Source organism: Myotis nattereri (genome assembly GCF_964212035.1).
Source record: "Myotis nattereri genome assembly, chromosome: 1".
In the NCBI taxonomy this organism is placed as follows: domain Eukaryota; kingdom Metazoa; phylum Chordata; class Mammalia; order Chiroptera; family Vespertilionidae; genus Myotis; species Myotis nattereri.
The window spans coordinates 27,988,198-28,014,961 of NC_138075.1; the positions used below are offsets into that span (position 1 = coordinate 27,988,198).

The 26,764-nt window shown below is 53.4% G+C and overlaps 1 protein-coding gene across 3 annotated transcripts in view; it reads left to right on the plus strand.

Moving 5' to 3' along the window:
* ACTN1 (actinin alpha 1) overlaps positions 1 to 26,764 on the plus strand; it is a 91,605-nt gene that overhangs the window by 37,739 nt on the left and 27,102 nt on the right. For all 3 annotated transcript variants that reach the window (XM_081110154.1, XM_081110155.1, XM_081110156.1), the window contains exons 2-6: positions 11,730 to 11,844; positions 16,631 to 16,750; positions 23,167 to 23,253; positions 24,869 to 24,956; positions 25,456 to 25,534. In XM_081110154.1, the coding sequence (XP_080966280.1) occupies positions 11,730 to 11,844; positions 16,631 to 16,750; positions 23,167 to 23,253; positions 24,869 to 24,956; positions 25,456 to 25,534 (489 nt within the window). The remainder of the gene's footprint in view (positions 1 to 11,729; positions 11,845 to 16,630; positions 16,751 to 23,166; positions 23,254 to 24,868; positions 24,957 to 25,455; positions 25,535 to 26,764) is intronic.

A 26,764-nucleotide genomic window follows, 5' to 3' on the forward strand; every position in this document is an offset into this window, starting at 1 on the left:
GCACCTAACGCTCAGGTTCAGGCCTGGTTCAAGGGCTGCATGTGGCCAAAGACAAGACCAGGCTCGTCCCCCTGGGAGTCCTCATCTTTGCTTGCTTTCGGCCCACTGGTCAGTAACTGAGTGGCTCAGTTACCTCGGTACCTGGGGCGGGCCAGGCTCCGGGGCCTGCCTTTGAGACTGGCTTCTTGCCAGTGGGGGAAAAACAACCCTGGATCACAGGCCTAGTGGGGACCTGGAACATTTCAGTTTTAAAAAATAACTATTGAGATATAATTCACATAGCACACAATTCACCCATGTGGAGTATACAAGCGAATGGTTTTCAGCATATTCACAGCTGTGTGCACCTGTCACTGCCGTCAGTTTTTTATCGTTTTCATCACCTCGAACAGAGCCCTCTACCCCTTAGCTGTCACCCCCTTAATTAGCCCAGCCCTAAGCTACCACCACTCGGCTTTCTGTTTTTGTAGATACGCTTGACTTTTTAATGTCGAGTGAACACTGGATCTGTGTCTGGCACTGGCCTGAGCCCTTCGAGCTAGCTCACAGAGCCCTCCTCACAGCAGCTGCACGGGATAAATTAGATGCTCATTTTGGTCTTAGCCTTGCTGATGTGGAAACCGAGGCTCAGTGAGTCTGTGATGGCTGGACCATGGCTGGAGGCTCTCTGGTCCCTGGGAGAGGCCAGGCTGTGGATGTGGCAGACGGTGGGGGCAGCTGACTCTCACTGGCCAGGAGCTAAGTGGACAGCCCTCATTTCTTCACTGGCTCACAGGCCCCTTGACTTTTAAAAACAGTTCTATGAGTTCTGTCAAGAACCCGCCAGTTTTGCCTGCATTGGCAGGAAGACGCTGAGCTGTCCAGGCAGCAGCCTGCCGTCTGAGGGCCTTGGTGGGAAAGGGGTGCCTGGGCCTCATGGCGGGGAGCCCTCTCCAACTGGGTTTGTTCATTAGGTCAAATCTCCCCCCAGGCTGAGCCAGGGGCCCCTGCTCCTTGGCCTTGGCCACCCTCCAGGTGTTCGGTGCTGTGTCTCCCGAAATGGGCGGCAGGTGGACTGAAACCAGGAAATGCACAGGCCCCTGCTTGCCTCCAGCACCCTGGCTGGGAGGCGGATCTCAGGGTTTTCTCATCTTATGTACGTAGGGAAAAAAATAATGACCTCTTTCTTTCCGACCTGTAGAGCTCTGTAAATGATTAACTTTGATTCAATAGAGAGGGAATGGGAAGTGAAGTCAGGATGGTGGCGGGCATGTACTGGGCTCCCGCTCTGTCCTGGGTATCTCGTGGGCATCTCGCTGCCTGGTTTGCATCCATGACACCCTCATCTTGTTAACCACCCTGCAGAGGAGTGGTATTGGGTATCCCAACTTGTCAGGTAAAGCACCTGAGGCCTAGCCAGGTTAATTAAGGCCACTCAGCTAGTGAGTGACAGAGGCTGACTGGATTAAAGTTCTGTTTTTTCAGTTCTCACCTGAGGATGTTTGGTTTTTGAAAATTGATTTTCAGAGAGAGAGAGAGAGAGAAACATCAATTGATTGCCTCCTGTATGTGCCCTGACTGGGAATCGAACCTGCAACCTTTTGGTGCAGGGGTTGATGCTCCAACCAACTGAGCCACCTGCCAGGGCTGGATTAATGTTTTTTAAGCGTCTGCTGTGGACAAAGCACCAGACTGTCTACCTGCATAAGATCTAATTTGGTCCTTTTTCATGCCGTCGTAGGTGGTGTTCTCCCCATTTCACAGGTGGGCATCCTGAGGCTGAGATTCAGAATTCTGTCCAAAGAGACAGCTAATGAGAGGTGGAGGCTGGGACTGAAACTCTAGCTCGAGTGTCTGGTTCCATGGTCCAACTCCTTGGGGCGCGCCTGGCCACCTGCATTCTGAGTTTCTGGGACCCCAGCCTTCACATGACTTGGGGGGGGGGGTGGTGGCGGTGGCAAGCTGTGAGATGCTTTTTTGAGCAGAGGAAACTGCCTGGCGGTTCTCTACTTCTTCAGCAACCACTCCCAGGTGGGTGGAAAGTAAATAGATCTGGGTGGAGATGTCTTGAGGACTCTGCTTTTCATCTGTGAGTGAACCAGCTGACAGCTCGCTTTGAAAGGCTGGCAGCCAGCCCCCGATAAGTTAACCAGATACTCCTGTTTACGTTACCAGAACACCGGGCATCTGAGATCACTGCTGGCAGGTCTTCGCTCAGACACACCACCCAGTCCCACACCCTGGCCACTCGGTGGGGGTCACAGGGACTGCAGGGTGGCCCGAGGGAGAAAGAGCACTCCATGGCTGCTCCTCAGGAACACCCCCCGCCCCCCTGCCAGCAGATGCTTCAGGGAGCTCAGCCCTTTGCACACGTGCTGGCCCTGCCCTCTCAAGGGCCCCTGGCCTGGTGCTCGCAGTCCCGGCCAACAGCGGCAGAGGAGGGGCAGGCTCTGATGGCAGCCAGGTGGGGCGCCCCCCCCCCCCACGCCCTGCCCCCAGGGGTCTGGCAGGAGCTGAGTTTTGACTCGATGAGCCTAGACCAGGGTCCTGATGCTTTTCTCCAGGGAAAGGAAGGCCATGCTATGGGAAGCCATCTTTATGGGAAGCCTTGTACCACCTTCAAGAGGCTTAGAAGCTTGTTTTTGTTTTTTTCTGGGGCCACTTGGCCAGGGGGTGCTGCCCCTCCTCTTCTCCCACAGTTCATAGCTTGCTGGCTAACTATTGGGGTGGAGGGGGGGTGTGTGCACAGTTGCTGGCTTTTCCCCTTGTCCTGGTCCCTCATTCTGACTTTCTAGTATTTTACTCTGATAAGGCACTTGAACGTTTTTCAGAACCTTTCTCTATATAATACCTTACCTGATTCTCTTCCTAATTCTTTTAAATAGATGGGGTAATTTTTCCCTTTTTATCTTTCTCTTCTTTTTTATTTTGTTGTTGTTGGTTTTTGTTGTTCTTTTTTGGGAAACATACTTTTCCCCCCTTGAGCACTGACCTCTTGCCCCCAAAATAAGTTCTCAGAGAAATGGGAAGTCCCCTGTATCCCATCCCAGAGTCTGACTAGTCTGACTTAACAGAAAAATGTGCACATTTCCGGACAGACTTTTTGTACATTTGCATAGCATTTCTGTTTTTTTAAATAAGTAATGACTGCGCATGCTATAAAATTCAAAAGAAACAAAAGGGTGTTCTGTGAAAAGCCAGTCCCTCCCTCCCTCTGAGCTCCCCTCCCTGGAGGCAGCCGCGGTCCCAGGTCCTCGAGTGTCCGTCCAGGGTTACTGTGGCATAAAGCTTTTAGGGACCATCCAGTGAACTAATAACAGGTGACTGGTTGTGACGGGCAGGAGCTGGCAGTCCTGGGGCTGAGACACCGATCCTGCTTGGAGTTCATGGAGATGAGACTGTCCCTGTGGAGTTTATTGGCCTCTTTTGACCAGGAGACGATCCCACCAACCGGGGAAGTTGCTGGATTCCAGCCTGCAAGGGGCTCGTTTGGGGTTACATAGCTGGAAGGGGTGGAGGTGACCTCCCCGAGGTCACACGCATGCCTGGCTGAGCCAGGGCAGGGCCCAGATTTCCTGACCCCTGTCCTCTGCACAATAACTCCCCTGGAGCGAACCATGGCTGGTGTCCAGTGCGAGGTCCCCGGGGAACAGGAGGATGTGCCAGGAGGGGTGTGGTCAGCACGTGAGCCTGGGGCCTGGTGGCCCACCCCTGCCCCATTCTCATTTGGCTGCAGGTGGGTTATCTTGTTTACTCTGCTGTAAATTCAATACAATACAGAAAGCACCTTTGTCCGTGGAGGCTTCTCTGGCAGGGTCAGCCCCGACACAGCCGGGGTTGTGCAAGGAGGAGGGGCAACACCAAATAGGAGAGCGCTCGCTGGGGACAAGGGTTGGGAGGAGTCCTAACTAACCCCATTCGCAGACGCCTGGGCCGGGGATGCAGCAAAAGTCATCTGATTGCATGGCGGGGCACAGGCACTGTTTGCATCTGGATGCGCTTTGCTTAGTCATAGCCTCATGTTTATGGGATAGCTCACATAGTTTGAAACCCGCAGTGCACATAATTTTGTGTCCTGCTCTTTTGTTAATTATATATACGCCTCTTTCCCTAATAATATATAGTTTCAGAAGCTATCATTTTGGCCATGTAAATGTTCCATTAGGTGGATGAGCTGTATTTACTTAACTAATACTTTATTAATATAATAGGGGGCTATTTCTGATTTTTGCTTCTCAAGCAATGCTGGCAAGAACGCTTTCATGCTCTTGGCCTTTTCTGTAGTTCGCGTATTTACCCAGGATGGTGTCCCAGCTTTTGGCTGAGGGTTTGTGCCCATTTCAGTTCCCTGGAGGCGTTGCTTTCCACAGGAGTTTGTACCTCATCAGCCTGTCCGCTGTGAGGTGTTGCGGGCTTTGTCATGGTTCCCACCCCACAACGGGAATTAGGAACTTATTGTTGCAAATGCAATAAGGGGAAATTGGTGCCTTTGTTTTAATTCACAAAGCACGGCATTGCGCATGCACTAGTGTGTGCAGCGGTCCTTGATCAAGCCCCAATGAGGGGAGCCCACCACCCCTCCCAGGAAGTCCCGCAGCCTTGCCACCACGTTCCCAGATGGCTGATGTCAGCCGTGGTCTGTTAGGAGTGGTAACCGTGCCGGGCACAGCTGTCTGCCCGTGCTTGTTTTCACACACCATACGTTCCCGTGTGCGTAACGTATTTTGTTAGGAGACTTAGAAAGATTTCACGTTTCCAGCTGTAGAACCAGAGACCCTATGAGTCTTAATACAGACTTAGCCTGCCAACATCTGTTTGGAGGCTTGTGAGATGTCCTGTTTTTTATTTTATTTGTTTATTAATAATTTTAAATTGATTTTTAGAAAGAGAGGAAGGGAGAGAGAAAAAAAACCATTGAGAATAGACCATCGATTGGCTGCCTCCTGCACACCCCCTACCAGGGATCGAGCCCACCACCCAGGCATGTGCCCTGACTGGTAGTGGAACCAGCAACCTTTTGGTGCATGGCATGACGCCCAGCTGAGCCACGCCAGCCAGGTCGAGGGGTCTTACTTTTAAATGGTGCCAGCATTTAGAAACGGGGGGTTCACGGGGAAGTCCAGAATCCTGGCTCCTCTTCATTGGCATCTGGCAGCCGAGGGCCCGTGTTCCCACGTGGAGTCAAGGAGAGGCTGCCCCGTGCCCTCACCACCTGCCCTGGAACCGAGGCTGCGCTCTCCTCGCTGTTGATCAGCTTGCCCGCTTAGAAGCGTTGTGTCCTGAGGGGAAACAAAGGCTGTCCGAGAGGGCCACTGTTTCCACAGCCATGCATGAGCATGCGTGGAGGTGAGGACTGGCCAGTCCTACTTTCTGTCTTACATTTGCCCCCTTTGCTCATTTATTAAGCGTCTTTGTGCCTTCGTTTCCTCATTTATAAAGGGGGAGAATAATAGCACCTGCCCCAGAGTGTGAAGATTAAGTGAGTCAAAGCGGGTAGGGCCCTCAGAAGAGGGTCTCACACATAGTAAGTGCTCAATAGAGGTTAGCTGCTATTGTTACATTATTACTCTTATTTATGGCATATGTGTTTGTCTCCTAGAGTCGAGGTTCTCAGTGTGGGGGGGGGGGGTGATTTTTGATTGGCACAACTTGAGATGGGGGGGATGTTACAGCATCTAGTGAGTAGGGCCCAGGGATTCTGCTAAACATCTATGATGCATAGAACAGCGCCCCCACCCCCAACAAGTAGCCAACCCAAACTATTAATAGTGCTGTTCGTGTGTTTGTGTGTTCTTGGTCTGAATGAACTTTTCAAACAAATCTCAAAACCAGTTTTTCAAGGGCTGCCTTGGGCTCTTGAATTATCAGAATTATACGGGACTTTACTTATTAGCTCAGCCCCCAGGGGCTTGAATCCTTCCCAGCACCCTCACCAAGTACATGCCTTTGGCCGGTAACACACTATACATCTAGTTTTGTTCTGTTCTTTATTTTTTAAACTCTAGACTTCCTTGCGCCTTCCTGTCCTTCATCCTACCTAGTAAGTGTAGCTATCATTTATTGAGCCTTCTGTGTGGGCGATTGTGCATAGCACTTACCATGTCTTGTTGCATTGATCTTCACCACTCTCTGAGGGAGTGTCTAGTACTATACCCATTTACAGATGTGGAGATTGAGGGTTGGAGAAGTGAAGTCACTTGCCCAAGGTCACTCAGGGGCAGAGCTGGGCCTGGCTCTAGGTCAGCTTTGTTCTAGAATCTACATTCCTCAGCATTGGTGTGAGTTGCCTGCCTTGTTCTGCCTGGGTATGTGCCCAACACATTTATTTGCTGTCCATGGGAGGGTCTTTCAAATATTTGAGTTGAGCCCCTGAGTCCTTTTTCTCTTCCTGGTAAACGAGCCCAGTTCCCAGGGTTCCCCCAGACATGCTTCTGATCGGCTCACCAGACAGAATGGTCTTCCACCTCTGCACACCCACTTGCCTGCCTCTGGGCGCTGCTCCCCTGGCCTCTCTCTGCCGGAGAGGCTGCCCATCCCACGCCAACTCTACTGATGTTCCATCAACTCAAACTCTCTGTGCCAGTGCTGGCCAGGGCTGCCCGGATTCCATCCGGTTCGTGTTCTCACCTTAGGGACCTGTGTTCGGTGGCACCCACAGGATGCAGCCCACGCCTCTGGCCATCTGCAATCTCGGTCTTGGTTCTGCTGTTCCCTTCCGGCACCCCACCCGAACCTGCACCTGAAATCCACACCCTCCTGGTGGAACAGAAAGCGTCTGAGACTGGGAGTCAGGAGGCCGAGTTGTGAACACACGCAGCTGTGTGGCCTGGGGAAAGCCACTCACCCTCTCTGGTCCATGTGTCCCCCGTTGTAACGCGAGAGTTTGACCTGGGTGATGTCTAACATCTCTTCCCGCTCTAGCATTCTTCGATGCCATGTGTTGAACAGCATGACCTCGTCCTAATTAGAACTAATTCCTGTGGTAACACTAATATGAGGGAATTATTATTGAGCTGGGACTCCGTTCCAGGCCCTCTTTTCAGTGGGTTGGCTCATTAAATCCTCTACCCCACCCCGTGATAGTATCACCCCCATTCCACAAAGGAGCCCTTTGATCAGAGCCACGTTGAGTCACTTAGGAGGTTACCCTCTGGCTGGGGGGGGAGGAGGCGGGATTTGCATTGTCATCTTCAGAGTGACCACTTGGGTTCTTGCTCTGTGGAGGGATCCGGAGGAAGTCCTGTGAACTGCAGTGCTGGACGGTTATACTCTGGCCACTAAAATCTCCTTGATGCCAGATTAGAGATGGGTAGATGTTGCAAGATGAGCAGAGGTCTGTGTTCTCCGCCAGCCTCCCCCCCCCAGCTCCCCGCCCCCCACCCAGGTCCCGCAGAGGCTGTGCAGTGGGGCCGGTGGCTGGTGAAGTGAGGAGGGAACTAGCCCTCGCTGCAGCCCTGTGAGCACTCCCAGCAGTGCCTGGGCCCTTTTCCTAGGAGCCCTCAGCATCCCGGAGCCCATTTCTACAATAGTGAGTCCACTGCAGGCCCCATCTCCTTAGTCAGGCTGCGAGCCAGGGCCCCAGCAATGGGGCTCTTAGAGCAAAGGGAAGGTCAGATCGGACAGGCCCTGGCTGGGACTGAGGCATAAAATGCCCCCTGGCCCTTGGTTTGAATGAGGCTGCACCGTAGCTGCTGCGGTAGTGTTGCCCACCACGTTGGGGTGTCTGGACTAGAGGCCATGGGACCCTCTGTCTCTGTCTCGAGGAGCCACAGGCACCGCTGGTGTCTGCTGGCTTTTCCTCCTGGCTGGACCCCTGGGCACCACTCAGGGGCAGGTGCCCTCCCTGTCCTAAGGTGGGAGCTCCGGTTTTGAGAACAAGGCCTGCCCTGCCCCCGAGGAGAAGCTGTGCGCTGCGCATGGAAGTCTGCAGTGCGGGCACTGCCCTCTCCCCTCTCGTGCCCCATCAGCCTCCGCTTGTGCCCCACAAGACCACTGTCAAAGTCCGAGGCTTCCGGCACCCCCACCACGGTGTTAGCCCTCTCCCCTGACACATCAGCACCAGTTCGAAAATAAGACTTTCCTCAGACACACCAGGCAACACCTTGAAAACACTGTGCGGTGATTGCAGGGACGGAACCCAGACAGAGTGTGGTGGCTGGCGGCTGGGAGGAGGTGTGGGCTGGGTGGACAGGGCAAGTCCTCCCAGACGCCTCCACAGAAAGGCTTGTCCTTCTCACCATTTACTGAGCAGTTTCCAGGTGTCAGGCGCTTCGTACATGTTTCTAGTTGATCCTCCTGCTTCTACAAGGTGCAGTTACTAACCCCCATTTACTGTAGGGAACTGAGGCATAGGGAGGTTACTCTGAAGGTCACGCAGCTGGTAAATAGTGGGTCTGGGCATTGAACCCAGATCCGGTGCACCAACAAGAGCACGTTCCTTTTTAAATTAATTTTTATTGATTGATTTGAGAGAGAAACATTGATTTGTTGTTCCGTTTATTTATGCATTCATCGATTGATTCCTGTGTGTGCCCTGACCTGTGATTAAACTCGTAACCTTGGTGCCTCGGCACGATGCTCTAACTACCTGACTACCCAGCCGGGGCTGGGAAGTGCCTGTTCTTCATCACTGAATTGCCCCCACCATCTTCTCCTCAGGCCTGAGCTTCAACCACAGGAGCTGCTTCCTAGGGGAACTTTCTTACTTGGATGGTGCTCAGCGGCCCCATCAGGGCCCACCCCTGAGGGAGCCAGGGGCGGGGCCTTGGAGTTTTAGCCGAGAGCAGTCGCCAGCCCTCAGAACCAGGCTTTGCATGGGAGACCTGAGCAAACACAGGTGCGGTCTGTCTCCAGGCGCAGAGTCCGGCTTCTCCAGGAAATGAGGCAGGCTGCTTTCAACAGTACTTTTCCTCTTGCAAAGCAGTGTCTTCTTACAAAAGCGGCCTCTTCCCCTTTCCTCACACCCCAGCCCCCGCTGCATGACTGAGTGATGATCAGTGAGGTCCCCCAGCCCCCACCTGTGGGGACGCAGGCGATTCCCCGCAGGGCCGCGGCCTGAGACCAGCCCTTTGAGTTGCCAGGCAGAGGCGGGGCGTGGAAGGGAGAGGAGAGCAAGGTGCTCTGGCGATACGGATGGTGGTGGTAAATAAAGGCGCCCCACCCCGTGAATGGACAGTGTGATGACACCTGGCAGAAGTGCATAGATGGACAGATGGCAAGCAGGAGAGAATATAGAACTACAAAATAAATTATTTTAAAGATTTAAAAACTCATATTTTTTACAACAAAGTTATAATAGAATGAAAATAAAAGCCACTGTACCCTGCCTTCTCTGCCAGTTTTGTGAGGCCAGCGCCAGAGGAAGGCACCCAGTAGATACTCTTCCTTGTCTTGCCGCATTCCCTTTCCTCTGAGCTGTGTTCTCAGGGTCCCTGAGAGCCTGTCTGGCCCATCACGCCCTGCTGATACCACTCAGCATCACTCACAGGTGCGGCTGGATCTTCCAGGACCTTCCTTTTTGCATGGGTTCCCTACTTGCTCCTTCGTTCAGCTGCTTGATTTTTACATCCACTAGAATGTTCGCTGCACAAGGCAGGGTTTTATGCTGTTTCTTCACTGCTGTGCCCCTGACTTTGTGCCGCGGGACTCTAGGGAGAGTCCATGCCAGCCTGGAGGTATGGAACTGATAAGTGGCCAGGCAAGGACCGTGCAGCAGGACATGGGCAATGATGGAGTGGGTGCAGGATGCTCTGGGCTCTGTGCCCCCAACCCAGACATGGTGGGTGGCTGTCAAGAAGGCTTCCTGGAGGTGGTGGTATGTTAGCCTGATCTTGAAAGATGAGTTAGCCAGACATGACATAGAGGATATTCCAGGCCGAGCAATCGGTGTATGTCCCCTGTCCACCCCCAGTCTGTGTGCCAGTCTCTCCAAAGACTGCCCCCTCCTCCCTACCTGTGTGGCCTGGCATCTCTCCTCCTTGCTCACAGACTCTTCAGCTCTTGCTTATAAAGCTAGCAGCCATTTCTTTCCCCCCAGTAACCACTGGTGTGGCATTCCTCCCTGCTCCTGCCCATTCATTGGCACTTCACTTTGGAGTTCCCCTGGGACAAGAGGAAGTGGTGGTGGGGTCATGGGTCTGGTGACCTTTCCTAGGAGGGAAGGGTATTTCTAGTGTGGCTGCTGCTGTTTCAAAGAAGAATGCACTGCTCACCACTGAGACTTTGAGGACAGGTGGGAGGAGAGCTGCCTGGGGTGCTGTGGGGACTGAACATTGGCTCTTGAGCCTCATGTAGCTGTGACTGCCATTTGGTGCAGAGAAGCCTGGAGCTGCCGAGAAATGGGTTGGGTGTGGGGCAGGAGGTGCTTATCTCTGTTACCCATGGAATGTGACAGCCGGGGAGAGACACGTGCCCAAGTTGTGGAAGGAACAATACAAAATGAAAACGCACTTTTCTCTCTTGTTATCTTTTTTCTTGAGTCACCAGGGGGTGCTGTTGGCACAAGACAGCTTGGTTGTGGCCTGCCCGATTATCTGCTTAAATACAGTGGGGCCTTCACTTATGAGTTTAATTCATTCCGTGATGGAGCTCGTAACTCAAATTACTCGTATGTCAAATCAAAAGTGAATGAGTGAGACATGTGATGCTGGGCTGATGTGGCGTTCACTGTGACGTTCGCTGCGCCAACTAGCGGTGGGGTATCTGAAGCTGGCTCGTAACCCGAATTTTAGCTCGCAACTCAAAGCAAAAAATCGGCCAAGAGATGGCTTGTATCTTGAAAAACTTGTTAGTTGGGACACTCGTATGTCAAGGCCCCACTGTATAGAAAAAGTTTCAATAAAGATTTTATATATATATGAAGCGTCAATGTCGTTGCTTTCTAGAACATTCAACACCGATGGTCTTTCATTTAGGCTCCTTATATTTCCTTTCTGGAATTCTTCATATTTTTGAAGCTTAAGGTGCTTCCATTCCCCATCCCAAAGACATAGGCATACACATTGGGGTATTTACCTGTCTCTCTCCTTGTCCTGACACTGTGATTCTGACCCAGGTGCCTAACAAAAACTGATTAATCCTTTTACTTAGGTAGCTGCTGAGTATACTAGGATTTAGTAAACTAATTTACCCTATGGCATTTCCCCCGCCCCGCCCTCACCCCCTCATGGTATTAATAAGGCTTTGTATGTTAACCTCTGGGGTACTTCGCCTTAAAACTATGAAGATGGCACTGACTGGTTTTGCTCAGTGGGTAGAGTGTTGGCCTACAGACTGAAGGGTCACAGGTTCGATTCCCAGTCAAGGGCCTGTACCTTGGTTGCAGGTTTGACCCCTGGCCCCTGTTGGGGTACATGCGGGAGGCAGCCAATTGATGTGTCTCTCTCTCCTCACCCCCGCCTCCTCCCACCCTTCCACTCTGTCTGAAAATCAATGGAAAAAATATCCTCGGGTGAGGAGGAAAAAATTAAAAACAACAATAAAAAACGATGGAGATTGAAACTAAGCCTTATAATTAAGAAGTAAATTAGTGTTACTAATAAATGTGGGGGGAGATGATGTTTTGGACGAAGGCCCAGAGGGGAGGCATTAAAGGAGGGTGCGGCTTTGTCCATCCCACTGGTTCCCACCCATGCCTTACATAGAACAACCAAAGAGATGGTGTGAGGCAGGGGGGCCCTGGGACCCCGTGAGGCCCCTGTGAGGGCCCCCGCGACCATGTGACTTATGCTCGTCGTCTTTCCTTTGCCTAGACATTCACGGCATGGTGCAACTCCCACCTCCGCAAGGCCGGGACGCAGATCGAGAACATAGAGGAGGACTTCCGGGATGGCCTGAAGCTCATGCTGCTGCTGGAGGTCATCTCAGGTGAGGCGGCCACTGGCCTTGGGGGTTTCAGCTGGGCAGGGCCATCCTGGCCCAGGATCAGGTGCTGCCCGTTGGGCCTGCCACTTGGGGGAATGCTTCCCTGGCACCCGGCTGCTGCTCTGCCTTGGTCATGGCTAGGTCGGGGCTTTTGAAAGAAGTTGGGGTGACATGTGAGTCAGACCAGGAGACCGCTGCCAATCATCTGTGTGTCCTTGGACAAGTCACTGCCTTTTTGCCTCAGCATCCTCATTTGCAAAAAGAAGGGGTTTGAGAGATGGCCTCTGAGGTCCCTTCTCCGAAACGCTAGGATTCTGTGGTCAAGAATGCAACCACGGACGAAACCGGTTTGGCTCGGTGGATAGAGCGTTGGCCTGCGGACTGAAGGGTCCCAGGTTCGATTCCGGTCAGGGGCATGTACCTGGGTTGCGGGCACATCCCCGGTGGGGGATGTGCGGGAGGCGGCTGGTCGATGTTTCTCTCTCATCGATGTTTCTAACTCTCTATCTCTCTCCCTTCCTCTCTGTAAAAAATCAATAAAATATATTAAAAAAAAAAAAAAAAAAGAATGCAACCACGGCTACACCTAAACCGTGGCTCCCCTAAAACCTCTCAGCCTAAAGCCACACGATCCCAGTCCCTCTCTGGACCCCAGCTGGGAATGTGGATGTCCAGGTGTCTGGAGGGACAGCTCCCTTGAACGCACTCCTCCGCTTTCTGGTGAATACCTTCCTCTCCCTCCTGTTAAGCTGGGTGGTCCTCAGCATTCCAGCCGTGGTTCACCCTGGGCCACCTCAGCTGCACCCTTCACGTGACCTCCCACGTGGTGCCAGTGAGTCCCAGACCTACTCTCAGTCTAGCCTCCTCCCTCCAGGCCCTTCTTAAATGCTGAACTGCCCCGGGCATCTCCACCCAGACGTCCCCCGGGGTCCACTCAGTGTGTCCAAAACTGTGTTTACCACTCCTGGCCCAGCAGACCTGTTCCTCCTGCAGTCTCTGTCCTGTTCCCCTAAACCTAATCTAGGAATCAGACAGCTCTGCCTCTGCTCTTCTTTCCAACTCGGCATTCACGCTCCATACATTTTATCTCCTCCTGTTGTCGGCCACCGGCCACCGCGGTGTCATTGTGGACCCCACCTAGTTGATGCCACAGAGGCCCTCGGAAACCTCCTCTGCTCCTCCCGACCCGGCCCCGGGCAGCCCATCGTCACACAGGCAGCCAGAGGGTCCGTGCAGCAGCCATATATGGTCAGGCTGTTCCCCGCTGGAAACCCTTCGGCGCCTCCCCAGGGCTTTGCGCCTGCAGCCCACATTCCTCAGCACAGCTTGCAGGATCCTTCGTGAGCTGGCACCTGCTTTGGTCTCAGCTAGCTTTTCCCAAAAAGGCCTCGGTCCTCAGGCCCCCGGCCACACTGGAGACATTCAGCCCTCCCGCATTCCTGCTAACTGCCCTTTTTTTTTTTAACCCCAATACTTTTTTTCTGTTTTCCTTGCCGATGAAATTTTGGCAGGGGGGAGGGGGGTGCGGGGGGTGGGGGAGAGGGAGGTAGTAAAATATATACATATAACATTAAAAATTTACCATTTTGACCATTAAAAAAATCTTAATGATTTTAGAGAGAGAGAAGGGGAGAGAGAAACATCGATTTATTGTTCCACTCATTCATGCATTCATTGGTTGATTCTTAGATGTGCCCTGACCAGGGATTGAACCCGCAACCTTGTGTATCAGGGCGATGCTCTAACCAACTGAACACCCTGGCCAGGGCCTGACCATTTTTAAGGGTACAGTTTAGTGGCATTTGGTACATTCACGTTGTTGTGCACCCATCACCACCATCCGTCTCCAGAACTGAAGGTCCATATTCCTTAAATGCTAACTCCCCGTTCCTCCGCCCCCCAGCCCCTCACAGCCACCATTCTACTTTCTGTCTCTGATGTGACTACTCTGGGAGCCGCACATTAGTGGGATCATACAGAGTTTGTCCTTTTGTGACTGGCGTATTTCCTTTATCATCATGCCTTCCAGTTTATCCACGGTATAGCATGGCTCAGAATTTCCTTCCCCTTTTTTTAGGCTGTGTAATATTCCATTACTCAGAAGTGGAATTGTTGGATAATATGGTAATTCCATGCTTACGTTATTTAAAAATTTATTATTTTAATCCTTACCTGAAGATGAAGATTAAATAATAAAATTTTAAATGGATTTTTATTTCACTTTTTTATAGAGTAAGGGAGAGAGAGAAGGAGAGACAGTGATGTGAGAGAAACATGATCGGTTGCCTCCTGTATATGCCTCCTTTTAGTGTGCAGACGACATGCCAGCCAACTCAGCCACCAGGCCGGGGCTATGTTTGAGTTTTTAGGAACTGCCGTACTTTTAGGGTATTCTTCTTTCCTGGCCTCCCCTCCCGACATTTATTAGTTTGAATATTTTCTTAGTTTAAGAAAACCAACCAACCACCCTAGCATTTTTTTTTTTTTTTCATTCTCTAAAACTCAGCTCAGGGGTTTTCTCCAGGAATTCTTCCCTGCCCACCCCCCACTTCCAGTGTGAGTGGCTGCCCTCCTCCAGTAGCACCCCATTAATTTCTCTATTGTGTCATTTGCCGTGTGGTTTAGTCATCGAGGCTCACTTGTTCTCCCCCTAATCCCCCCTGAGCTCCTTGTGGCCTCATCCCTGTGTCCCAAGTGCTTAGAACTGTGCTTGGCATGGAGGTGACACTCGGCAGATGTCAGAGTGACCGGATGCCCCGCAGCGGGCTTTTCTGTGTAACCATCAGGGTGCCCCGCTGAATGGCGGCCTGCGCCCAAGGAGGACTTGTGCATGACTGTCAAGCAGGCTCATCTCTTTCCAGAGGCTCGGGGAGACCGAGTCACCCAGCGTCTCTGGAGATGGGTGGGATGACAAGAGAAGGAAGGGGGTGCTGCCTGCAGAGGTCCTCGAAGTGTGGTCCCTGGACCACCCACACCAGAATCCGAGGCCCCACCCAGACCTCCTGAATCAGAAACTAGGAGGCGGGGGAGCGGCTGGACATCTGTGGTTAGCTGGCGCTCCAGGTGGTTTTGTGCTGACTGAAGTTTGAAAACCGCTGGCCTTGCTCAGGCTCAGCAGGGCTGAGGGCTGGGGCTGGGGCGTAGCTGGAGCAGCTGGCGGTGGTGGGAGGGAATGGGGGGAGTGGTAGTGGTGGCAGCCGTGGCACGTGGCACTGTCTCCATCCAGCCCATGGGAGGGAGCCCCTGTGGTTTCTCATCTGCTCAGGAGGATGGTGGGTGCCCTGCTGGAGAGGCAGGGCAGCGGCCACAGCCTTGGGAGGGCCACACGTGGGAAGTCTTGACTTAATAACAATCCAGCTGTGCCTCCCTGGGAGCTGCCAGGCCAAATGACATCTGCGGCAGGAAAGCTGGGAGCCCCCTGCAGACCTGCTATGCTGACAGGGTGGGCCTGGCCCAGCGTGACGGCTGCCCAGCCCCTGAGCCTGCTCAGCCAGGCTACTGACATGCCTTGGGGCGCGGTGCCGGGCTGGTGACCATGGCAGATGCAAGGGCCCAGAGTTGCAGGCTCTCGGATGGTGGTTCTCAGCCTTTGGGGGGTTGTGACCATTTTAGACACTGAAAGCTGTGTTTCTGTCCCAGGCTTGGGCACGTGTGTTGCACATAAAAATTTTTTCAAGTAGTTTCAGGAGGTTTCTGGGGGCCACGGTTCTGGGATGATGCTCTGAATGGGGTGTTTGGAGAACCAGCTCCCCCGCCCCCAGTGTCCATGCAGCTCCTGGCCCTGAAACCTGAGCAGCAGAAGCTCCCACGTGGAAGGTGGAGGTGTGGGTGTGGGGCGTGGCGGCTGAGTGAGGGTGGGGGTTGAACTGGAGCTGAGCCACGGGAGCCCACGAGAGGCAGTACCAGGACACGAGCCCTGTTTGTCCAATGAGAGCGGGGTGCTGTGGGCGGCTCCACGTGAACCCCCCCGGGAACCTTTTCACAATACTCTGGGGGGACCCGCACCCCTCTCCCAGGCCCAGGCTAGACTGCATGGAGTTCGGGGCCTTCACATGTGCTGTTCCTTCTGCCTTGATCACTGTTCCCTGGCGCCGAGGCCTGGCTGTCCTCCCGCTCAGAGGCCCTCTCCTGCACTCCGAGACTCCTCTCCCTCCTGCCCGCCCTCCTCTTCTGCAGCCTCTTTTCAGGCAGTTATTTTAAGCTTTTCTATGTTTGGGTGTTCGTATGTATTTATTTGTGTGTTTCTCTACTGAACATCTGTCTCTCTTCCTGGGCCATAAGGGCATGAGGGCAGGAAATGGTTTTGTTCACCCCCGTATTCCTGGTGCCCAGCCAAGTCCCTGACACACGTTAGGGCAGTGGTTCTCAACCTTCTGGCCCTTTAAATACAGCTCCTCATGTGGTGACCCAACCATAAAATTACTTTCGTGGCTACTTCATAACTGTAATGTTGCTACTGTTATGAATCGTCATGTAAATATCTGATATGCAGGATGGTCTTAGGCGACCCCTGTGAAAGGGTCGTTCGACCGCCAAAGGGGTCGCGACCCACAGGTTGAGAACCGCTGCGTTAGGGGCTTCATGCAGGATTGTTGAGTGGACGCAAGCGGTTAGGTATGAGGTGTGGGAGAAAGCAGAGCTGCGGTGGGCGCGCCCTCTCATTCCCTGCCCGGTGAGAAGTGAGTGTCCGGCGGAGATGTGCCCTACGTGCGGGTGCTGAGTGAGAGTGCAGCCCCGGCCGGTGGATTATTATCTCACCTTCCCTTTCCCGCTCTCGGTCTGCATTCAGGTGAGCGCCTGGCCAAGCCGGAGCGAGGCAAGATGCGGGTGCACAAGATCTCCAACGTCAACAAGGCCCTGGACTTCATAGCCAGCAAGGGGGTCAAGCTGGTGTCCATTGGAGCGGAAGGTGAGTACGGCCGGCCCTCGGGCTGCCCCTCAGAGCCTGAGCTTATGCTCTCCTGCTCCCCTGGGCCTTTCCCACCCTGACTCCTGCACCCACACATCCTGGGGGCATTTAGAAGTGGGGCTCCCAACACCTCCATCTGACCTCATGGATTCTTCCTATAACAACAGTACCTTCCATCTAAGCTCAGCCTCCTCCACCTGTCCGTCCGCCCCTGGCAAACAAAAGTCCACTCCCTGGTCCACACCTCGACACCCCTCAGCCAGTCCCAGCGCTGGGGAACCCTGTGTGTGCAGTGCCGCTTCCCTCGTCTGCAGGCCTGGCTGCATTCGCTGCCCAAGGTGGAGAATTCTGTGGGCTGGGGAGAGGGTGCAGATACCGGTGGGTGGAGGGTGGAGGCTGCTCTGAGGCTCCACGACCCGGAAGGCTGATGCCCACAAGCCTTTAGGAACATTCTTAATAGCATTTTCCCGCAGAGTAGCTTCTTGGCTCTTTTTCCTTCACTTAAAAGAATTTTTAAGGCTCAGTTGAAACCATGATTATCACCTTCTTAATGGTTAAAGGGAGGTAGCACTGCTCCTGTGTGCAGCGCGGTGGCTCTGAAGGATTGGGGGAGGGTCGGGCGATTAGATGAGAATAACTAAGCCCCGTCAGGACTGTGTCGGGTGGATTCAGCAAGTATGTATTGGGCACCTACTGTGTGTGCCAGAGATCGAAAGATGAATAAGATGCAGACGCCATTCATTCATTCATTCACTCACTCGTTCATTCACGGTATGGCCATGGCTGTGATTACTGAGTACTTCCCCTGTGGCAGGTACTGTGCACCAATGCTCTCATTTAATCCTCACACCAGCCCCATGCGGTGGCTCTAATTACTGCTTCCATTTCATGAAAAGAAAACAGGTGCCTCAATAGATTAAGTAACTTGCTCAAGGTCCCATCGTGAGTGGCAAAGCCAGCACTCAAATCCTTTCCTTGAGGAGGGGGCCTTGCTTCAGTCAGTCCACAGGAGCAGGTCTCTTCCCGGGTTGATGACCTTCAAGTCCCCCTCCTCCTTTTTCTAGAAATCAAAGGATTTCTGTGTTGCTACATCAAACTGAGAGCCTTTGGCACAAGGGTCTGCAAATCACAGTCCAGGAGGCCGAAACTGGCCGACACGGGTTTTTGTAAATATTGGAACTCGGCCACACTGTTTGTTTACATACTGTCTTCGCTGCTTTCCTGCTATGAGAGAGCGTTGAGTAGCTGTGACAGAGACCGTTTGGCCTACAGAGCGAAAATATTTCCTACCCGGCCCTTCACAGAAAAGTTTGCTGCCTCCTGCCTGTCGGGGACTTGGGCTAGCTTGAGGCAGTCACCGGTGCCCCAGCACCCCTCAGCTGGGAGGCGGAGACCAGCCCTCTACACCCTGTGGCCCCTGCTCCTAGCAGTGTGATGCACATAGTAGGTGATCAGTAAATGTTTGAAGGACTTGCACATAGCAGGGTAATTTGTGAGTGGGAAAATGTTCCCTGCCTTTTAATAAGAAAAAAGAAAAGTTTGTGCTATTAGGGAGGGAATAAAGTCTTGGCAGAAGAAGTTTTCACCAGGCAGAGATGAGAAGCCAAAGACATTGCTACTCAGGTGCAGGGTCAGATGCCCTCTGGGGCGGGGAAGTAGGGGATATGTGAGGTGGGCCAGGGGAGGGCAGTAGGGGTGGGTGGGGACTGTGGAGCATACGCACATACTTATATCAGATGGAGAAAGACGGGGCAGCTGCCACATAGATGCAGCCAATTGCTGCCTGGTGGGAATCCAGGTCCAGCACTGCTAGATCTTCCCTTTTTTTTCTTTTTTCAAAAGAAGCCGGAAACCCAAATTTTTAGAAAGGAAAATGTAACTATTGATGAAAAAAACATGTTTAAGACCTTGTGCACCAAAGGGAAGGATGGAGAGAAGAGCATGTGCCGTGTTCCAGATCTGTGCCTGGCTGGCAGTTCACATGGTTGTCCTGCCGTGAGGAGACCTGTAGAGTGAGCGCCACCCGCCACATCTCACTGTCAGGGATTTGGGGCTTGGGAAGGTTGCTGGAGTGGAAGCGTGTAGTGCCATTGATCGCGGGCTCCGGGCCAGGCTGCCTCCATGTGGCAGAGCCGGGACTGCACCTGGGGTTCTGGTTCCAGAGCTGAGGTCTAAACCTCTTTCCATCACCCCCAGGCACGGCGTCCTCCCCGCAGGGGTGCAGGACAGGACTTCTTCCACGTGTGGTTTTCCTCGGTCGGACGTGGCAGGTCAGGGTGGCTGCGCTCGCCTCAGCAGAGGGGTGGGGACCAAAGACCTAAACCCGAACCGCCACCTCTGATCCTTGGGAGTCACGTAGCCTTGCTGGCCGTGGTTTCCAGCTCCTTTCCCACAGGCCTGGCCTCTCCAGAGATGTCTGAAGGCTCCCTTAAGGTGGGATAGCCTTGTCATCTCGCTGCCCCGGGCAGCCCGCGCCCCAGGCTGAGGCTCCCCGCTTTGAAAGCGTCTCTCTCCATTCATGCTGAGCCCCAGGATCCTGCGTGCGGGCGGGATGGCCGCTCTGCTGAGCTGGGAAACGAGATGAGCTCCAAATGGGTTTTGTGTATTTTAACGAAATGGATTTCACTGCGTAGACGATACAATAAAAGGCAGTGGAGCGGGTCCCCTGCAGTGAGCTCTCCTGGGCTTGGGGTGGGCGAGACGATGCCCTCTGGCCTGACTGAGGAGCATCCTGTGCTGTGGGGACTGGGGGGTAGGGGGTCAGGGGAGACCCTGGACCTTTGAAGGGCTGTCCCTTGGTGCTGGACTAGATCGGCCCTGCAGTGCAGGACCAGCTGGGAACGGGACCTCGGGGCAGGCTGGTTGTGGATTCCATGCGGAGCCTCCGGGAATGGGCAGGGCTCTGGGGCCTCCCTGTCCCCAGATGGTCAGATGGAGGCTGGAGGCAGCCTCGGGGAGGGGTTCGTGTAGACACTTGCTTGTATGACCCTCGATTCTGAAATTTCTAGGGTCATGGGGCTGGGGCTTCACCTGGGTGAGTGGGTGGGATTTAACCAGGTGAGGGGACCTAGGCAGGATTTTTTTTGACCTTTTGGGCAGGGAAAGCATGACGGTTGTGGGTGCCAAGAGCTTGGGCTGGCGGTGATGCTTCAGCGTCCGTCCTGAGGGTGGAGGGGGTGGGGCAGTAGGTGCAGCGTTGGTCTGGAGGTGGTGACCCCGGGGCTGGTTTCCCTCCTGTGGGATTCCTCAGTGTCCTTCATTCTGCTGGCAGAACACTGTACAGATGGCGGTACCCTGGGGGGCCGATGGGGGGAAGGGAGAGCAGGTGTCGTGTAAGTCCTAGATGTGAGCAGCTGCATAGCGACTGTAGACCAGGAAAGGCAGACACGAGCCTCCACTTCTCCCCACACTCACGGCAGCGTTGTTAACAGGGCCCAGTGTGGCCTTGGGACCTCCTTTTAGACCCAGCGTCCCCTGCAGCCTCCTTTCTGGGGAGGGTCGCACGCTGAGGTGGGTGGGAGTCAGGTGGGCGCTGGGGCTGGGTGGGGCCCAGGTGTTCAGGGATCACACCCCTCTCTTGCCTGTACTTGGCTCCTCTATTTTCTGGAGGACATTGCTTCTTTGGTGTGAGAATCAGTAAATGAAACCTCTGGACCCCCTGGGGGTGTTCGGGGAAGGAGGAGAGGAGGAATTAGGAAGCTGCCTAGTCTTCATTAGTGCTGGGAGGGCGCTGAGCGGGAGGCCCGGGTATGGGGCCTGCACAGGGGGCCGGCTGGGGGCGCAGGGGGGACGCAGGGTGCGGGGGGAGCAGCACCGCAGCCTTCACTCCCGGAAAGGCCCACAGGCAGCATTATTACCAGTGGACCTTTTTCTAGACGTTAAACAAATTTCCCCTCGTATTCAAAACGCTGTTCATAAAATTTTGTGGCTACTTTTTTATGCTTTCCATATTACTGTGTAAAGATTTTCCCTAAGTCATTAAAAACCCGAGAATGTAATTTTAATGGCTGTGCCAATTATCTGTTTGTTGGGCACAGCTGTGCTCTGTTCCGGGGGGGCGGGAAACAGGCCTGTGTTTCCTCTGCCCATCCACTCACTGGTTAGAGTCCTCCAGTGTTTGTCCACTCATTCATCCATTCATTCATTCATTCATTCATTCAGCAGATACTGACTGAGAGTGTTCTCTGTGCCAGGCACTGTGCTGGGCTCTAAGCCGTGGCACAAAACAGAAAAAATCACGACCCTCCTGGAGCTTATGTTCTAGAAGGGGAGAGAGAAAACACGCACATACTTACATCAGATGGAGAAAGATGAAGTGAGGAGGCAAGTGGGTGGTCGAGGAAAATTTCAATGAGAAGGTGAAGGGCGAGTGGAGATGTGGAGAGGGTGTGGAGGGGAGAGGGCCGGGAGAGCCGTGGCTGGAGGGGGTGGTGGTGGGGAGGGGCCCAGGGGCCCTGCCTGCCATCGGCCTCGACTCTGAGCGAGGTGGAAGCCACGGAGGTTTTGGGCAGAGAGGGATGGGGTCTGGGCATTTGCTCAGGGAGGCCTTGTACTTTGTACATTCACACGGCTTCTGATTTGGGGCCATGAGAGAGAACCTCACAGCAAGCACCTTCGTACGACGGCCGTATTCTGCGGCCGTATTCTGCGTTTCCATCTGTGGCGAGGGATGGATTCCTGGAGGGAGAATTCACTCTCGGAAAGTTGAGCAGCTCCGAGGTGCGTGCTCCTCTTGCCAGATTATTTCCCAGAAAGTGTTTTTTGTTTTGTTTTAGGCTAATGCCCACTTCCAGCCACGGTGTGGTCGCCTTGTTGCCATCAAGGCGTATGTTTGCTTTTTATTTATTTTTTTTAACTTTGCTAATTTAACAGCTGGGAAAACGGTGTCTGATTTCTTTAATTACAAGTGAGATTGAACATCCTATGAAGGAGTTATTCTATTTCATGCCTCATAAAGCGTCTATTCATGTCCTTTGCCTATTTATCTTGTTGTGAATTTAGGCTTTTTTTTTCTTATCAATTTATATAAACTCTTTAAATGTTACGGATATGAAACCCATTAGAAGTCACAAATGAAAGGGCACTTAAAAAATCTCAAACCTTTACGAACTGAGTCTCAACAGACTCCCCCACCCCCAGCATGCTCTGCAGAAAGCTGGCTGGGGTTGTGTTTGCTCAGGAACATGGTCGCATGACGCTACAGCTCCCTGTGTCTCTAACTCAGGCCCCCCGACTCAGGTCTGGGCCCTGCTGGTGTCTGGGGTCCTGGCAGGGGCATTTAAGGACCCCGTGGGCAGGAAGAGTTATCTCCTGTCCCACGTCCACAGTGGACACGGCCCCTCCTTTGCTCAGCACCCAGTGCAGGCTCCGCAGAGCCCCGCCCCGGAAGCAGCGGCGATACCCTGTGCCTCCCGTGGCCAGACAGCAGCATGCACATTCCCCTCCCTTCTCTGAATTTCCTTAATGGAATCCACTCTTGTTTAATGGGTTTGTGGGAAACAAACTCGAATGGACATTGGCTCAGGGAACGCTGGAAGTTGCCCCTTCTCATGATTCTGTTGCGTCGGCCCTAAGAACTCGTGCTGCAGGTAGGAAAAGAAGAGTCAGATACTCTTTGGGTGCCTCACCCTTCACTGGAGTGCCTCACCACGGGGCCAGGTTTCCGGCTCCTGGTCTGGAAGCTGGTGAGGGTAAGGAGTTTGCATTGGATTGTGAGCTGCTCAAGCCCCAAGACTACAAGTGGCTCCCTGTCTTGGGCACTTCCAGGCAGGGCTCATTTATGTTTGTGTTGCCTGGTGCAGAAAATATCCATTGGACTTAGAGCATTATTTGAAAAGTTGAAAAAGTGCTGCGTAGACTGAATTTAGTGGGGCATCTCGTTATGGTCTTGCAGCGGTTTGGTTTTTTCTCTTAATTAAAAAATACCCAGTGAATGGCCCAATGAGGTGATGTGTGAGTTAGCGGAGCCTTCAGGGTGGCAGTTGCAAACCTTCGTTAGGTGGGTGCTCTCTGGGGCCTGCACTGGCGTGAGGCCGTGCCCAGAGGCCCTTAGCTCAGAGCTGCCAGGGCATCTGTGGTGGCTTAGAAACCCTCCCGCTCTCTGTCAGGCTGGTGGACACCCCTCAGGGCTTAAGTCACCCCTGTCTCTGTTTCCTTTCCTGATGTACCCAGTAGAATTGGCCACTCCCACCTTGTACCCCCAGGACACCCCTAGTCTACCACCTTGTGCCTTTGGGACTCCCCCAGATCAGGTCACCTGTGAAGTGCAATTGCACTAACTTTAGAAAATATATGGACTTCCCTTTAGCAGTGGGACCTGTGGTCTTTGATTCCCCACACGGTGCACAGAGAGACGTGGGCGCTCAGGGGATGCTAACTCTGCCCCTGTACGACCCATCCCGCTGCTGTTTTTGTAGAAATCGTGGATGGGAACGCGAAAATGACCCTGGGCATGATCTGGACCATCATCCTCCGCTTCGCCATCCAGGACATCTCCGTGGAAGGTAGGCCTGCTCGGTTCCATGACTTCCCCAAGCCCCGCTCCGGGCCTGGCTCAGCCTCAAGGGCTCTCTGGCCTGGGCAGTGGGGCCTGATGGGCCACATCCTGAGCTTCTGACCCATTTCTAGCATCTGTCCTCCCCCCTAGTCCGTAGAGAACTGTTTGAGGTGCTGGTTCCCACCGGCGTGTTGGCGCCAGGGAAACGCCCCACTTTGAGAAAGCCCAAAGTTGCTGTGGGAAGTGCATTGGAAACCCCTCTTGGCTCTTGGATTGTGAAATCTTGAAAAGGTAGGGGACTAGCAGCCAGGAGGGCCTGCTGGGGTGGGGAGCGGACCCCAGCTCTTCCACTTTGCTCCCACAACACCCTCTGGTGGCCGCTTTGTAGACCTGCAAGGGGCCAACACAGGTCAGTGATCTCGAAACTTGTGATTCTACATTCCAGCACCCTTGAGCTGTGTGTTTATTTTGTCATAATTTATGTTTGTGTATTTCCAAGCATGTTACAAAGCACACAAACACAAATGAAAAAAATTAAGATGGAGATAATATTTTAAGTTAATTTTAATGGGAACTTTAAAGAAATCTTTAAAAGGTTTTTATTCAAAGTAACTTTTTAATGAGAACAGCGTGGACTAAATTGCTTTGTTACGGAAATCTTGGCTTGACACTTAGTGATACAGCGATGTGAGGATCTAAGTTTGGTATTTAGGGTGGAAGTGGTTAAAAGATGCCCAGAGTAGTCACGTAGAGCATGGTTCTTGTTAGTGATGGTAAATATCAATCCATTTTTCAAGTAGCCTTGGTGGGTTTGATTTTTTTGGGCAGACTTGTCAGCTCCTATTAAACAGTTATTATTTTAATCTTGTAGCTGACGAACTTGAACTAAGAGTAGAAACATTAGCTTTGCTGATTTTTAAAAATTGTGCTTGAATTATTATGTTATCTTTGTAGGAATCGTTTCACGTCGTTTTAAAGTTTATTTTGTGAGTTGAAAGTCAACGAGGTCATCCAGGAAGCCACTTCACTCAGTGCTATAACCTGCAATTCACAGAAGTGAACACATGGGGGCGGTGTGGTTGGCAGCCCTCCTGTTCTGGGAGCTCCTGGGTCCCCTCCAATACCTACCTACCTGCTTATCTGATAGACATGCGTTGGCTTCACATACACCGACAGAGTTGATCCATGCATTCAATATAAGGAGACTTTAGTTTTTAGATGAACACTCAATCTGAATAGGGGTCCCAATGCTTTCTTTCCATATGGCACACACGCTCCTGTCTAGGGATTCCTGAATTTTAGATTTCGTAGACCAGTAGGTTGCCCACTTACTTTGTATCGTTACCATTTCTTGGATAGAAGGGAGTGACAGGGCGGTAGTCCGAAAGGCCGCTGTCTCAGCATTTCGGTGCGTGCTGCAGCTAGCTCTGCACAGCTTCCTAGCTGGCTTCTGTGTCCAATGACTTCTCGGCCTTTGTCAGCAGCAGGGCTGGGATCTAGGGGTCTTTGTGGGAACCCTCTATGTGAAGGAGCAGGGACCGGGCTGGCAAGGTGGGGCTTCCTGCAAGTCCTCCCACCGCCGAGCCAGCCCCTGACACTCTGCCCGCCTTCCCCCTCCACAGAGACTTCGGCGAAGGAAGGGCTGCTCTTGTGGTGTCAGAGAAAGACAGCCCCTTACAAAAACGTCAACATCCAGAACTTCCACATCAGGTGAGTGTTGGGAGCTGAGGGGCTCCCTACAGGACCGAGGCCTGTCCCCCGGGGCCCGCAGGCCCCCTGGGCTGGGTCGGTCTCAGCCCTAGTCCAGAGCAGAGGCCCTTGGGGAAGAAGTCACTTTTCATGGCAGGGGAGTACTGCCGATGCTTAGGTGCCCCTCTCCCTGCCGGCGCTGCCGTGGACGCAGCTGCTGCCTCATACGCCCTTGGTGGTGCTCGGGCTGCTGGGGGTTCTGGAGCAGAGCAGACAGGATGGCCTTGGTATAGGGTAGCTGGGATGTGGCAGGTGCATCTCAGCGTGCCAAGCCCCCTAGAGTCTTGACCCCGGCGCCTGGGTGTTGGCAGACAGGAATGTTCCTGCCCATCCTGTCTCCTCCGACTCCCGCTCTGAAGGGCGGTGTATCCACCTGCGGGAAAAGGAGACCCTGCTGGTGCTTTCCCCGCAGTCAGTGTTCCGCCCACTCACCAGCTCGCCCCCTCCCCTCCCCCGGCAGCTGGAAGGACGGCCTTGGCTTCTGTGCCTTGATCCACCGACACCGGCCCGAGCTGATCGACTACGGGAAGCTGCGGAAGGTACGTGTGCTCCCCCGGCCGCTGGTCCCCAGTGGGCAGGGGTGGGCAGGACTGGGCCCCTGTTCTGAGAGCCCGGGGCCCAGCACGTCCGTCTCCTTAGATTAGCCAAGAAGACAGCCTGTTTAGAAGTAAGAGAAACACACCTTCGCTGCTAGGGCTCCCTTGGTGCCGTATGTGCACAGCATGGGTGTGCGTGCCCACACTCACAGCCCACAAGGAAAAGACGAGCGCCACCACAGCCATTTTGTGAGGTGATGGGGCAGTCAGTGGTGTTCCCCCTCCCATTTCCCTGGTTTTATAAGGTGGATCTGTTACTTTCATAATTTAAAATTCTGCACATTCTTCGAGTCACTTACCCGAGCCGTGTCTGAGGCTTGCTGTGCAGGTTCCCACGATGGGTTTGGTCTCCCTCAAACCTGAGGTGCGGCTGCAGGGTTTTCTTGAGTCTGTGTGTGTGTGTGTGTCTGTGTGTGTGTGTGGTGGGGGGGCGGGAGGGGGGGTGTTGAGGAGACCAGGAGCTGGGAGCTGTGCCTGTGGCCTCGTGGTGGTTCTTAGTGTCTGTGCTGGTAAACGGGTGCTGGCCTAGACCTTGGAGACTGTACTTGCCCCATCTCCCTCTCCGTCCATCCCATGCCTCAGCCGTGTGGCACAGGCATCCTGGGAAAGGCCCTCCCTGTGCCCCCAGTTGATGACCTGGCTCTCGGATTGGAATGTTGCCAGTCTGCACTTGAGTCTCTTGGCAAGGCAGCTCCTAGGAATGACCACTCTTGTATTTTCTTTTTCTTTTTTTTCAGAGAGGAAGCGAGAGAGGTAGAAACATCATTGATGAGAGAGAATCATTGATTTGCTGCCTCTTGCAATGCCCCCTACTGGGGACTGAGCCCACAGTCCACAGTCCGGGCATGTGTCCTGACCTGGAATCAAACCGTGACCTCTTGGTTCATAGGTTGACACTCAACCACCGAGCCACACTGCTGGGCTGTTCTTGTATTTTCCACTTAACCCTGACACGTGGAGAGCGCAGTGTTCAGCAAAGACCCCCACCTTACCTGCGCCCCATGAGGGCCCCTGCTGCTGCTCGGTTAGCCGGGTGAGCCTCGATGCTGCCAGTGTGGGAACTGCTCTGGCCGTACCTGGTGGCATCGGGCCCTGTGTTTCAAGGTGTGGGAGAGGGAGCTGCCAGAAGGGTTTGGAGGGAGGAGAGGAGCAGATTCCCAACGCCTCTGCGTA